The sequence below is a fragment of the Sitophilus oryzae genome, unplaced genomic scaffold, assembly GCF_002938485.1.
Source record: "Sitophilus oryzae breed Bouriz unplaced genomic scaffold, Soryzae_2.0 scaffold_910_pilon_pilon, whole genome shotgun sequence".
In the NCBI taxonomy this organism is placed as follows: Eukaryota; Metazoa; Arthropoda; class Insecta; order Coleoptera; family Curculionidae; genus Sitophilus; species Sitophilus oryzae.
The window spans coordinates 1,454,950-1,470,720 of NW_022147540.1; the positions used below are offsets into that span (position 1 = coordinate 1,454,950).

Consider the following 15,771-nt stretch of genomic DNA (forward strand, 5'->3'; position numbering starts at 1 on the left):
GTAGAGAGGTAATGAGCATAATTTAAAATTAATTTCAAATGTACAGGGTGTGACAGAACTAAGATCCATACCAAAGTTATATTTTTTCTTATGGAACACCCAGTATTTTATTTCATTTTTGGATTCTTGGGCATAAAATAAGACATTAATTATAAAGGTTTAATATGTATAAATGCTTTGGTTTTTGAGATATTTAAAGATATTTAAATATGCATGCTATAATAAAAACGTTTGTCAACACCCTGTACATTACTTTTCAGACTTAATTCTTGTGGTGACTTTGAAGCCAGAAAAATAAACTTTACTAAAAAATGTTATTGCTTCCTTAAATGTATACAGGGGTACCAAAAATTGCTGGGCTATTTTAAATATTTATTTTACATAAAAACTTCGTTATTTCAAATCCAACACTATGTATTTTTTAAAACAAGTCGAAGCAGATTTAAATGCTGTTTCAAACTATATTAAGGTTTCCTATACCTATCTGGCTCAGATTTTGAATAAAAAGCGATTTTTCAATAAAATGGCAATCAAGATAGCTGGTGTCGCCATGGCAATTTGCTAGTGACAGTTAGTAGCTATTTTGAAAATCTACATTACTTGATGGACTTTATTTTATCTGAGAAAATAAAAAAGTTATAAAGGTCTATTCTATATTTAGGTCATTTTTCAAAAGTCTAAAATAAATTTGGACTAGTTTTGAGTTTTACCTGAAGATATAAAAATTGAGCCCTAACAAAATTGCAAGAAATCGATATAACTTGACAAAGCGAGACTCTACTCTAATTATTCCAAACGCTATCGTGTCGCAGTCCTTTCTATTTACCCTCCGCAAACCTAAAACCGGGTTTCTATGGAAATTAAATAACTTTATTTATAATATTCCCCTCGGTTCAGGTATCGCCGTGACAGTCACTCTAGCGACAGCGTCAGCTCATCTGTCCCGCGTGTTTGTCAAAAATTTCGTGTTTTTTGTGTCGAAAAATCCCAAAACCATGTCCCTGGATATAATATCGGACTATTCCAAGGTGGATCTCACCGAGATACCGCAGAAAATTCTCGATATGACCAATCTGAAAATGTTATTCCTGGAAAGGAACCTCCTAACCAGGCTTCCCGATAATTTTTTCCATAAATTGCCTCAGTTGATGTGGCTGGACTTGAGGAATAATTTTCTGAGTGGTTTGCCGAAGAGTATCGGACACCATGAACATCTGGAACATTTGTTGTTGACTAATAATAAGATTGAAAGCCTGCCTAATGAACTGGGTAAATAATTATAATTATTAATTTTAACTTTCTAGCCAAAGCTGCAAGCTGAGAGAAAACTTAGCGAAGCCTTTCTTTGATTTAAATATTTTAAATGATTACAGTTGGGGGTTGGAATCTTTGGTGTTACACAGCAAAATAAAACACTAAATCACCACAATACACCTAAACACTTTTGGTGTATTGTGGTGATTTAGTTTTTTATTTTGCAATTTTTAATGAATTAAGTCACTTAATTCAATTAGTCTAGTTTTAATCATGTTCTGTTTAATCAACTGTTGATGATGCTAACGCGATTCTAGTGTCCGTTTTAGTATAGGACACCGTTAAGTGTAAGTTTAAATAAAATTTGAGATGACTCGCCTATTTAAAAATAAACATATTTCTTTATTTGTCGATATAGTTCGTTTATTTCATTAAAAAATTAAAAAAAAAACTGTTTAAATATTTGTTAAAGATGACCAATTAATATGATTTTAGTATTCAAAGTAAATTAATTGACTGTTGAGCGTTGATTAATAATAATTGCTCCAAATACTAAAAAACTGAATTTTGTATGTGTATTAGACAGTGTAGTAAAAAGTATCACCTTAAAAATTTTATTTCGTTTTTTAACAAATGCTTATACAGGGTGTCCCAGAAATAAGTGCAAATATTGGAAGTATAGTTCAACCCTAGAAACACGCCTATGAGGTTTTTTCGCGAAAAAAAAAATTGAATAATCAAAATTTTTTGAAAAATTTTTTGGAATTTTTTTTAGTTTTTAGTTAAAAAACATAATTTCTTGATAATATAGCAATATAGGTAGTAGACTAAATTTACAAGAAAGAAAATCCAGAAAAGATCCAGTGGTTCTCAAAATTTTAGCAAAAAATCATTTTTTTTGGAAATTTTCAAAGTAAAATAACTCCGTTATTTTGGACTTATTTGAAAAACGATAAAGAGAAAATATGTTTCATTTATCGAGATCTACCACCCCTTAAAATATTTGCACTTATTTCTGGGACACCCTGTATATAACAACACAGAGACGCTTATTTTCATAACTTATTATTATATTGATTTCTGATTCAAATCCACATTTATTTAGAATAATTTATTAACTAACACAATAAGGTATGTAATTAATTTGTATTTGGGCGGAAATAATAGTTGTATAGTCTATAAAATGAATAACTTTGAATTTTGACCGTTATTTTTTACCAACATGGCAAATATAAAATCCCTCTATCAAAAAAGTTACTGATATTCTTTAAATTGAATGCCTGAGCGAATCAGATAGGTAACTCTTTTTACTTTCATGAAATAGAAAAGGAAAGTAATAAAACAAGTGACAGTTCTTCCTCTTCTTGCAAAAATCAACACGAAATGTCATAATTGACAAAAGTAAAATGTCATCAGCTTTTGACATTTCTAAATATTAGACCAATGCCGTCTCTAATAGAACAGCCACGGAGCGAGATTTATGACGTCACGCTAGTTAGATACTACGGATTAATAAATATGTTGTAGAATACATGGAAAACATAATTATTCCTCGTATTTTTGGTTTGTGTTTTAAAAATGATACAGTTTACCTGAAATATACATAACATACAGTTAATAAATACAATATAATATATACCTATTTATAGTAATAAATACTTTGGCAAATAAACTATGAACCATACAAATGCAGCAAATGTTTTACAATATACAAATAATGAATATAAAAAATGTAAAATATATTTTAAATTTTGGGGTTTAAAAATCGATCTAATTTAACAAAAAACATTCAATATCTACTATTAGTGATGTATGTATTATTATTTGCATTCACAAAATTTATTTATATATTATAATGTTTACTGCAATTAATAAACTAATATAAACTTGTCAAAAGCTGACCACATATTTTTTTAAATTATTACTTTTAACACAAAAACTATCTACATTGACTATGGAGTACGATTTCAGCCATATTGTAAAACATTTTCTGCATTTGTATGGTTCATAATTTATCTGCCAAAGTATTTATTACTATAAATAGGTATATATACTATACATATTACTATAAATAGGTATATATATATATATATATATATATATATATATATATATATATATATATATATATATATATATATATATATATATATATATATATATATATATATATATATATATATATATATATATATATATATATATATATATATATATATATATAATGAAAAAATGATATAAACTATATCATTTTTAAAATACAAACCAAAAATACGAGGAATAATTATGTTTTCCATGTATTCTACAACATATTTATTAATCAGTAGTATCTAACTAGCGTGACGTCATAAATTTCGCTCCGAGGCTGTTCTATTAGAGACGGCATTGCGTCAGCATGGCCGCAAGTTGCTAACCCTTGCTAACCTAATAAAATTAACACTAGAAAAGCTCGCGGGAACTGTCAAATTCAAAGTTATTCGTTTTAAAGACTATATATTTATTTAATCGTATACTCTTTTATAAATATTTAAATAGTTTTCTTTTTGTATAAAACTGGACTAGTAATATTATATTTTTAGCACCTGTACCATTTGTATATTTGTTGCGTTAAAATCAATCCAATATGTCAATATTCCATGGGTATATTGATAAATGAGGTCTAAATTATAAGAAAATACATTTTCTACGAAAAGTTAAAGAGATGGGTAAAAAATGGTATAATACAATTTAATAGAAAGTTAAATTGCCGCATCTGATTCTCCTAAAATATACAGGGTGTTCCATTTAAATTAAATAATTTATTGCCGTTTAAAGCTAGAAATTATTTAAAATAAATTTTTAGACACTCTGTATGAGGTAGTATTATTTTTATTATTGCAACACAATAACTGATCAATAAATAAACTTCAGTAATTATTTAGTATTAAAAACTTTGATACCCTCGGAGAAATGAAGCCTTAAAATTTTTACAATTTCACAAAATTGAAAATATTTCAAAAACGGTAAGGTCTAAGTGTGATAAACCCTAATCATATTTACCTTTATTTTAATCGTAGAAACTAAAATGTAATAATATACAGGGTGTTCCATTTAAAAAAATACAACTTTGATATTTTTTATTTATTTGGGACACTCTGTATCTTGTAAAAATATGTTTAAATTGTCGCTCTAATAGTCCTTCAACGAACCCAAAACTTACAATTTGTAAAAATCTAATTGTTTAGCTACAATACTCGTATGTCGTATATGGTGAACAACCCTGTATAAACAAATTTAGTGTTTTATTTGCATAAGCTATTCTCCTCAAATTTCCCAAAATATTGCTTCTGTCGGGCGCATTCGAGGTAATCTCAATAAAAAATATTTTTAACACCAACGTAGGTTTCTTTATTTCATTTAAATTGTTTATTATACAGTTAGCCAAAATATACCTCTTCAACTTTGTTAACGTTAACCCTAATACTACAAATTCAATAAAATATTTTATTCTAGGATTAGTTCCCACATTGAAGGCGCTCCAAATAGCCAACAATCCGCTGGTTTATCCAGACAAAAAGATTGTCCAGGAAGGAACGAAAGCCATTAAAAACTATCTAGCTAAAAGATATGAGGAGGAGTGCGTGTACAGATCGAACCAGCAGATCCAGAAGAGTCGGGATGAGATTAGGAAGAGACTGGAGGCACTGGAAAGACAGGAAGAGAGACTCATTAAAGTTCACGAAGAAGAATGGAGTAGTGGAAGTCTCGACAACAACAACAATAAGAGTAAAGCAGCCAAAGTGCCAACTAGAGGTAGGGAGAATTAAAATAGAGTCTGTTATACAGGGTGTTTCAAAAAACATGTGACATTTCTCGTGAGGAGATTCCTCACGTAAAAAAAATATTTATTCTTCATATCAACATGAGTCCGATTCTACTTTGTTTCGTAGCTAGGGGAGGTTAAAGTCTTCATTTTTTTTTCGATTTATTATAATTTTTTTTCCAAGTGCTTGAAACATTCTTCCAAACTTCCAAGTGACATGAAATTTGGTGAGTAAAAATTACTATGAGATTCACCAGGATATTATGGGTTCCCAAGTAGCATTTTCACGACTTGCGACCACATGTTTACTAAACACAACGTTGGATTAGTTACAAAAAATAGTTAGCTCCATACCTTGAGTATTAAAATAAATGTAAACGTTGTTGTAACGTTGTGCCGACGTTGAACTAGTACTACAACAAAGTAAAAGCTTCTGCGACGTCAAATAAACGTTGTCTTGTAACCTTTTTTGCTTAAGTGATTTTTAGGTGATTCGCACAACGTAGTTACAATGTTGGGCAAAAAAGAGTTTTCCGACGTCACTTTCAGAACCTATTCCAACGTTATGCAAACGTCGTCTGTTTTAGTAATTCCAACGTTGTTTAGATTTCCTTATACGTTGGTAGGACGTCGAGCCACTACCTTTTTGCAACTGTGTTGAACCATAACCTTAAATCTTAAATTTTTACTTCACTGTTCTGTTCAGTCCGACAGTTCAGTGCTGTTTTTGTTTTTATAAAAAAAACTTAATTAAAACGGGACATAAGAAAAGCACGTATAAAACTAAATTTAAATATACATCGACATATTACCGATACTTTATCCACTTCCTCGTTTATTTAGAGTATAGAGGGCGGCACAAGCTAGACTCTAGGATGACTAAATTAGGCAATCTTGCGACTAGTATACTATCTGTTAAGGCTGAACTGCGACTTTATTAGTCCAGTATGCGACTACTCGAACTACTCCATCTTAATCTCCAAAACAACAAAGTGAAAGCCGCCATGTTGTTGAATAAGAAAATGTTTCGTTCCTAAAATAGCAATTCCTGCTTTTTGAATACATTAACTTGAAATATTTGATCCTAAACAACACGCGGAAACAATTTTTTTTTTCGACTGCGAATAAATTATTCTCATTTTACTAAAAAAAAAGTTGTTTGCGTTTAATTATTTTGCCTTGGGTAAAGAGTTACAGAGTTGGTTTAAGTGTTTCAATCATTATGATCTTCAAACATCCTCCACACTTAAATACTTTTGTTTTGTTTTGCTTTACTGCCATCTGGCATATGTCTCTAACTAAATCATAAAAATAATATTTTTACTATAATTATCCCAATTTAGGATAAAACGCAGACGCCATATTATTATAGTTTTGTATTTCTGTGAATTAGGATTTTAAACAACGTTGCAGTTTGTACTAAATTAGGCTGCTAGCCAACGTAGGTATCCAAAAATAATAAATAAAAAATATTGTAATATTTGAGGGGTGGTTTCACCTCCTTGGAATTTCGAAAAATCCCTTCTTATCGAACCTCTACACCCTAGAATCAACCTGTATGCCAAAATTGAGCTTCTTACGTTGAGTGGTTTGAGCAGGATCGTGATTAATCAGTGAGTCAGTCACTTAAGGATTTTATATATTAAGTATAGATATAGATGAATTAATACTCCATGATATTTTACACTTGCAGAGGGAAGATCAAGTCAGAGAACACTAAAACCCGTCACCCCCAACGCAGCCACCTCCACCAGAAATTCGTCAAACACTTCCCTCAAACTGGAACAAGCACTGACGGTCGAAAAACTCCAGAATAAATTCCTGGACCCTCGCACAGTCCAGAGCATCCAACAGCCGGCGCTTCGTGTCCAGAAACTGGAACATCCCCAGTCAAGATGGCCGCCAGAGGAGCCGCTAAAAATCGTGCACAATATCGACAAGAGCGACTCGAAAATCAAGCTGAAGTCGTACTACAACAAGCCCATAGAGCTGGATGTAGGGTCCAACGTTACGAAGTTACAGGAGAATGCGCTGAAGGAGGAGTGGATGAATAAGTTACGGATTTTGCTAAACGATCAGGAAAGGATTTTGCAGCAGGAGAGGTAAAAAAGTAGAGTAGAAATGAAGGATCTATTGGGACTTTTTATACAGTAAATATAGACATACATTGGATAGCTATTTAAATTCTCAGTCAAACCGTTTTAGCAAAATTGGAATAGTTAAAACAAAATGTTATTTCCATCAGACAAACACTGTATGATACTATGCAAGCATCTTTTAATGCATAACTATACAGGGTGGTCCGAACTGTATTCCGGAAACTTCGGCAGCTAAAAATAAGTAAAAAAGTTCGTATAAGTGTATGTCCTAAAATGCTTAGTTTCGGAGATACAGGGTGTAAAAGTTTCATTTTTATTTTTATTTTTTCCAAATAATTTATGAAGTAACATCAATATTTGGATGAAAATTGGTGTCTGGGAATTTTCTCACATGAGAAATTTGATTTTGATGTCAATATGACTTCAAATTATAGAGGGCGCCACCTACATATTTTTAACTGGTTTGAAGAGTAGTAACTTTTCGTCCGTACCTGTATAAAACTACGGAGTAAAAAATTAAACATTTACGACGTTTTTTACGTAAAAAATGTCTCTTGGTAAAAATTGCTGCGAGTAATGGTTCTAGAGATATTTCGAATCGAAATTCATTGTCATAAATTAAATATGTTGACTAAATAGTTATTAGACTGAAACGCAAACTAATTTGAGAGACGCGACACCTTATGGGAAATTTTTGGAAATTTTGTGTTCAAAAAGAGCTATGTTCGGAAGTTCGTCAATAGATGGCGATAGCGTCGAAAAGGGCGAAATAAATGACTAAAGAATCCAAGGGCAAATAACACCCAAGAGCAAATTGCGCCGATGTCACCAAACAGTGCCGTGGCACATATTTTTATTAACCTAGCTGTTTGAAGCAATATTTATATTTTTTGATAATTGTTTTGACTACGCCTATGGTGTATCATACTAATTAAGTACGAAAAAAAACGTATTAAAGTGTTAACAAAAGGTACAAAACTAGTATCGACGTATAGCACATATCAAGTACATATACAGGGTGTTTCAAAACAAATGCGAAAAACTTCAGGGGGTGATTCCTTGTTCAAAATAAAGGGTAGTTTGCTTCATAAACGTTGGGTCAAAAGTCAACCATTAGGGAGATATTGCGGAAAAATAATGTTTTTATTTTTTATCTTGAAAACGAAAAGAGATAGACTAATAAAATTTTATGGAAGCATTACTGTTATGAAAACACACTTTCTGATAATTTCTTCACTTTTTTAAAATGAGTGGAAGGGGTTGAAATGAACTACCCCTATCATTCTTGTTAACGAAATTTAAAGAAAAATCTTATCAAATACATGCAAAAAAAAATAATTTGGATAGTTTAGTTTGTTTAGAAACTTTTTTATCTCTTGTATTTTTTTGATAAAACTCACCGATTTGAAATTAAAAAATAAAATGTAAAGCATTACATGTCAGGACAAAAAACATTTTCTGATAAAGAATCTAATGGGCTGCTGTAATTTTTTTAGGAAAAAATCTAGTCGGCCGCTGTTACTTTTTAGGATGTTCCTAATATTATTTTATTTGACATTACTCTACTGCAATACGTTATTATCTAGATGATTATTATTATCGTTATTATCACTAGATTCTTAATCTAAAAATGTTTTTTGTCCTGACATGTAATGCTTTACATTTTATTTTTTAATTTCCAATCGGTGAGTTTTATCAAAAAAACACAAGAGGTAAAAAAGTTTCTAAACAAACTAAACTATCCAAATTAAAGCATTTGCATGTGCTTGATAAGATTTTTCTTCAAATTTCGTTAACAAGAATTATAGGGGTAGTTTATTTCAACCCCTTCCACTCATTTTAAAAAAGTAAAAAAATTACCTGAAAGTGTGTTTTCATAACAGTAATGCTTCCATAAAATTTCATTAGTCTATCTCTTTTCGTTTCCAAGATAAAAAATAAAAACATTATTTTTCCGCCATCTTTGTACCGCGATATCTCCCTAATGGTTGACTTTTGACCCAACGTTTATAAAGCAAACTACCCTTTATTTTGAACAAGGAATCACCCCCTAATGTTTTTCGCATTTGTTTTGAAACACCCTGTATAGATGTTAATTGAAATTGAAGAATAATTATCGAATTCAATAAGAAAACGCTAAAAAGTTGGAGTGGACTGTTTATTTACCTATGAAACGTAACTCCTAGCTCTTTCTTATCGCTGCTGCTTTTACACTTGAAAGCTGAACAACTAATCACCATTGTAATAAAGTTTATACAAAGTTTACTACACACAAACTATTAAAAATCGCTAAAATTGTCGCTGGTGACCAAATGATGACTAATTGTTTGCCATCAAAAGAATGACCTCTAAGGTCACAAATTCTGCTGCAGCCTTATATGGGCGTTACATGTCCTTATATTTTTTAGTCATTGGGCGAAATATTCGGCCATAGAGTTTTTGACGCTATAATACATTTTTTCTTTCAGAAATCTTACTTCTCTAACATGTTGGCGCCAAAAGAGACCTTCATCCCCAAAAGGCTTCTATAGCAGCGACTTCAGCTCTAGGAGATCTGAAATTCCATATGCTACGTATCCAGGTACGCTGATGATAACATAATATGTTTTAGTAGGTACCTACTTAAATTCTAATTAAGAGGCAATTTTGTAACACTGTACATGAGTAAACAATTATGATCAACAACAGCGAAATCGTTTCACTTGAGAATTGACCACCATTTCACAGCTTTTTATGAAATAAATTTGAAAAAAGTTGGAAATATTGGCCGAAGGAAATATAGGTATATTATATTTCCTAAATCTGCCTACAGCTTAGCCCGATCCTGTCATGTTAAGCCACATCCAAAATTCCAAACACACGTGCTTTGATTAAAGCTTGATTAAGATTTGCAGAGCTTCAGCATTTGCCATAAAATAGCGAGCAATTTGTTACAAAACCATATAAATTATATATCACTGTAATCACAAAACATCAATCTATTTCCGTATTGTAACGGAATTTTAAATTATGTCTTTATTTTCGAGAAAATTTAGTCCAAACATAAGGAATATTTTGTGCTGTTTGATCATCAAAATCTTAAAAATAAAGAAAATGTCTAAAAATGTGCTACAATACCGACATAGTATAATCCTTTATCTTTAATTTCCTTCTTCATTTGGTGGTAAAAATACCTAGCCAGTTTTAGATAAAACTTTAAATGCCGAACGCTTCTTTTGCTACTTTTTCAGACTAATGAAACACACTCTTAAGAAAAAAAATGTTACCTAAACTAATATTTTTATTTTTCTCTTTCAGAATTCGGCAAGATTCCCAGCAGGGAGGAACTCACCTCCCAACTGCAAACCTTCCTGCGAGCCTCCGATGTGCGACGATCGACTCAGACGTCCAAAGTTAATTTGGACAAGCTGATAAACGACCTGGTCGAGCAACTGAAAGACATGGAGGTCGAGTACGACGACGGCAAGTCGCCTAGGTCCGAAATGGAAAAGGCTGGACAACAAATTCAAACGGTAAGATACGAAGATAATATATCTAAGCTATTTGATAATGCTCATTTCTGTTAGACAGTTGCTTGATAACATGATATACTAGGGTCGGCATTTCAGGTCTTGGGTGCCGATTTTCGTGTGTACGAAAAGTACGGTCAACGCGCTTAGTAAAATAAGATGTACTGAAGATAGAAGGCAAGTATTCTCCCAAGCGCATGGAATCTAACGTCAGATTAAGTGATTATGTAATAAATACTTCGTATTTTAGCTCTCTCCGACCTACTGATTGCCATAGCGATTCACTCCTATACATGTAGAATGTAGAATGTTTAGGAGGGGAGTTAATCACCGCGACCTTACAGATCTATTGTGTGTTCCCCTTTCTTGAGTTATAACGAGTTATAACTCATCATACGGTCCAGCTTTAACAAAAGCCAGTATCTGAGACGGCTCCACAGGGGCCAGCTCTCCATCCTCGATATCAGCCGTACCAAAGTTCATGACACGAATGGTCGTCGTCTCGGCGCACTCAGTGATAAGGTGTTCTGGTGTTTCCCCATTTTCCCCGCAAAATCTGCACTCGCCGTTGTTTCTCAGCTTCAGCCTACTAAGGTGTTCGTTCTACTACCCATATAACACACAATATCCGCAGGATATTCATAGAATGTCGGAATGTCCCATTATAAGATCATCTTATAAAGACTCTATAGGATATCCTGTAGATGTCTCAGAATAGAATATCCTATGGATATCTCTGTCGTATATCTAATGTACATCCAGCTGAGATATCCGAACATGCTCATGATAATAAAATATCCTAACAATATCGTCTAGATATTTAGGAAAAATAAATAATGTACTACTTTTTATATTACATAAAATGCAATAAACCATACAGATAGATATATATTACGTCAAGGCAACAAAATATCCTGTTGGTATCTTCTGGATAACCTGGATATTTATGAGTTTGGCCACTCCCAGTAATACAGAGAATTTAAAACGCCCGCGCAAAAAATTTCCCACAATCCATCTCGACAGTTGTTTGTTTGGTTTGGTTTGGTTTGGAAATTCGAGGTGAATTCGGTCGTTTGTCGATATTGGATGGGCTTAAAAATTACTGAAACTAACACGGTGGTTGAGTTTGACTTAGTTTTTTCTTATGCTTATAGTTCTAGCCTTGTTCTAGCAGAAATTCTATCCTAACCTCAATTAATGTCGAAAAACGACGAACGACTCAGGATCTCACAATGAAAAATTTGTCACAAAATTATAGGTAGGTGAAAATTTGTTGAAAAGCGCTTGTTCTTTATCCCTAAACCCATTTTCGTGTTTGATCTATTCAAACAGAAATCCTATTTTTGTGTTTAAATTGTGAGTTTCTGGAATGTGTGGTGTTAGAAATTATACCTGTATCCTGTGTGCTAACTTTGATATAAACTGTTGCTGCTAGACATAAACTGCTAGACTCCATAAAGGATAGTATAATCTGGTATAATACCATACCATCGAAAAAAACGGCATAAGAGGTGGCTTGGAAATGAAGATTGCTGTTATTTTGTATGTAAAATTATATGGGGAATGTCATCGATCGTTATTTTTCAAGCCAATTGAACGTCGTTTTTTTTTTCGATGGTACAGTATAAATTGAAAGGTCTTAACTCATACAAATAGACTTCTAAATTTTGACGCAAAATTCATTGACATAATATGTAGGTATATTTTAGAGCTGTTAATAAAAATATCCAATGAATAACGTCAAAATGTGTTTTTACTATAAACTAAGAATGAAGTAAGTATTGTCAAATAACAGTCCTCATATAATGTCCTAAAAATATTCTATAATGGTCCCAACATCATCCTTGTATTATTCTATAAATATCCCAAATAATCGTAAAAGGCTTGCCTAGGGATGTCTTGAAGATGACTTTTTTTGTCCCATCTGGATATCCCATAAATATCCTCCTCTAGTTTTTGGATATCCCTAAGATATTTACTATATCCTTGGTGGATATCCCCAAGATATCTATAGGACTGTGTTGTGTTATATGGGTATACATATAAACGCCGACCCAAGGTTTCGCTTGCCAGCAGGGTATACACCTGGGCATACGAGGGTTTGGGCCTTAAGCTGAACATCGATAAAACTAAAATCATGTGCACTCCCCCGGAAAATCATAACAGTGCTATAAAAATCGGAGAACTACTGGAATATGTAGCGGAATTCAATTACCTCGGCATCGGCAGTTTGATTTCGGAAAAGGCCAATGTCGACTCTGAAATTCAGCACAGAATTAGCGGCGCCTCAAGAGCATTCTGGAAATTAAAAGACAGGGTTTTCTACAATCATGACTTGAGCGCAAAAACAAAACTTGCAGTGTACCGAGCAATAATAATCCCCATCATGTTATACGGAAGCGAAACCTGGGTGCCGTACCGCCGGCACACGAGCGCATTAAACAAGTTGCAACAGGGACACCTTAGCCAACTCTTAATAATCAAATGGTACCATCATGTCTCAAACGTATCAGTCCTTGAAAAAGCTAGATGCAAGAGCGCTGAAGTCATGATTACTAAATCCCGCTTAAGATGGGCTGGCCACGTATGCAGGATCCTAAAGAACCACCTACCGAAGTCTCTTCTTTACGGTGAGCTTGTAGAGGGTAAGAGGAAACCGGGTGGACAACTAAAAAGGTATAGTAAACGCCACGAATGTTTGGGAGTGATTCATCGCTTGATGAAGTCAGAATCGATACGCGCGCTTCATTTTTACGTTAAAAACGTAAATTTTTACCGCAGACGTAGGTTTTTAAATACCCGGTCTAATCATCTGCCTGCACTCCTCCTTATTCTAAAATGTTAGCGTGATTGACAAAGACGATACTATACCGCGTTTCTTTGTTGATTCGTTTTTGTGCGTCAGTCCATTGGTGTGCTTGCAGTGCGACCAATGGGGCATTCCATTTTATATTTATAACCAAATATATGTTTTGGCAAGACTTTGACAGTTAATACAACAAATTACAACAGATTATATATTGATTATTATATGACTTGAAACACCACCGCACTGAAATTAAGTTTTATGTCAGTTTTTAAGTTATCAGTGTGTCATGTGCTCGGGAAAAAAATCCTCGCCGTTAAGTGTCTGTTGCGGTGTACCACAGGGCTCTGTTTTGGGGCCTATTTTATTCTTATTGTATATTAACGATTTGACAGAACTGCACATCTCTGGACATTTCACACTCTTTGCAGATGACACTTCAATACTATGGCAGGCCAAGGACATTGAGCATCTTAAGGGAATCATAAGCAAGGACTTATCCTTCATTAAAGAGTGGTTTAACTCAAATCACCTTTGTTTAAATTTATCCAAGACGCATGTTGTTGGGCTTAGATGTGACATCGCAAATCTACATTTCGAGGGGGGTTTGCTTGCAGGAATTCCTGCGACTAGATTCCTAGGAATTATTATTGATAGAAATCTGCGATTTGAAGACGATATTCTGGCCTTAAGTGGCAAGTTGTCTTCTGGATGCTTTGCTGTTAGGGCAATTAGGGAAGAACTGGGTTCACAAGTGGCAAGGACGGTCTATTTTAGTTTGTTTGAGTCTCATCTACGGTATGAAATACCATTCTGGGGTGTAGCTAATCAGGGTCTACTAAACATTCTTTTTATTTTACAAAAAAAGGCCGTACGATTTATTGTAAATGTACCACTTAACGAATCCTGTAGACAACACTTCAAAGCTCAAAAAATTCTTACACTACCATCTCTTTTTATTCTGGAAACATCATCCCTTATTTTTAAAAATCGTATCAGACTACAGGGTCCTATACCCAATATTGTTACCCGCCAAACCCTGAATCTGCCCTTACCACTTCCAAATAGCACATTGGTCAAAAGATCTATAATATATGAGGGCCGAAAGATCTTTAATCATCTGCCGGTTGCTTTAAGATTGGTTAATTCCATAAAAACCTTCCGGAGACTACTGAAAAGGGAACTTATAAATAGGGCATTTTACAGCGTTGACGAATTCTACCGGGGCTCCCTTGATATTAGTGTTTAGAGTCTAGAATTGCTTGGTAGTCTGACTTATTCTAAGAGTAAGCTCAGTTCAAACAACCAAAAAGTAAAGAGGCAACAAAGTAATGAGATTTTTGAATGTCCGGAGTGCGGAAGAGAGATTACATCACGTATCGGGCTTTTCAGTCACAGAAAAGCTCATGAAAGAAAACACCTTTGAGTTTCTTCTGATGCGTGTCAAATATTCATCAGCGAGTAATGGCAGTAAGTAACATGATATAAAATACCTGCAATCACTCTTTACGAACCATAGAAATAGAAGATTCGTAGGTTTGTTCAGATATATTTAGTAGTTTCGCCAACGACTACGACACAACGTAGTTCCAAGACCGAGATTTAATAAGAATCTGTTACAGCTGTAGTAAAATGAGTAACTAATTGTAGAAAATAAAGATCCAACCCTAGACAACATTTTTCGTAAACGCTTAATTGGGCGGTTTAAAATTTTGACGCAAAATCCGGCAATACCGCATAGAAAAAATGTTTTAACCCAAATGTTTATCTCTTTTTAATACATTTGATCTTTCATTAAGCTGTCTCCATCACTGTCTTACACATTAAAACACAGACCACGTTTCTGGATACTTGTTTAATATATTTATTATTTTTTACAGATTGTGGACATTCATAAAAAACTGCTCCGACTACGCTCAGTAAACGACTGCATGTAAAACAGGACAAGGAAAGAAGAAAATATACACATCATACTCGAGTCATTTTATAATCTTTATTAAACATAAACGTTATATTAAATATATACCACTTAATATAAAACAATTTACAGGTTTTAACAGGCAAATTTAAAAAAAACGAAAAAAATATATTTTTCTTCTACAAAGATAAAATTATAATAAAAAGTAATTTTGTTTTATATAAACGCATTTAAAATTATGATAAAATAGTAATAATTAAAATACATAGTAAAAGTTTTTGTTCCTGTCAAATGTCTATGAATAATTGGTTTTGTGCGAAAGTGACATGCGTTAGAGAAAAATATATTTTTTATAACGCTAGAGGGTATACAGGGTGTCTCTG

The 15,771-nt window shown here is 33.0% G+C and overlaps 1 protein-coding gene across 1 annotated transcript; it reads left to right on the forward strand.

Moving 5' to 3' along the window:
- The first annotated feature begins 898 nt into the window (after window positions 1–898).
- Window positions 899–15,522, forward strand: LOC115890737 (leucine-rich repeat-containing protein 27-like). Its single transcript, XM_030911055.1, has 6 exons — window positions 899–1,269; window positions 4,747–5,046; window positions 6,750–7,158; window positions 9,624–9,736; window positions 10,453–10,667; window positions 15,351–15,522. Exons 1-6 carry the CDS (start codon window positions 996–998, stop codon window positions 15,405–15,407), a joined length of 1,368 nt encoding a protein of 455 aa, XP_030766915.1. The 5' UTR covers window positions 899–995; the 3' UTR covers window positions 15,408–15,522.
- Window positions 15,523–15,771: the final 249 nt, after the last annotated feature.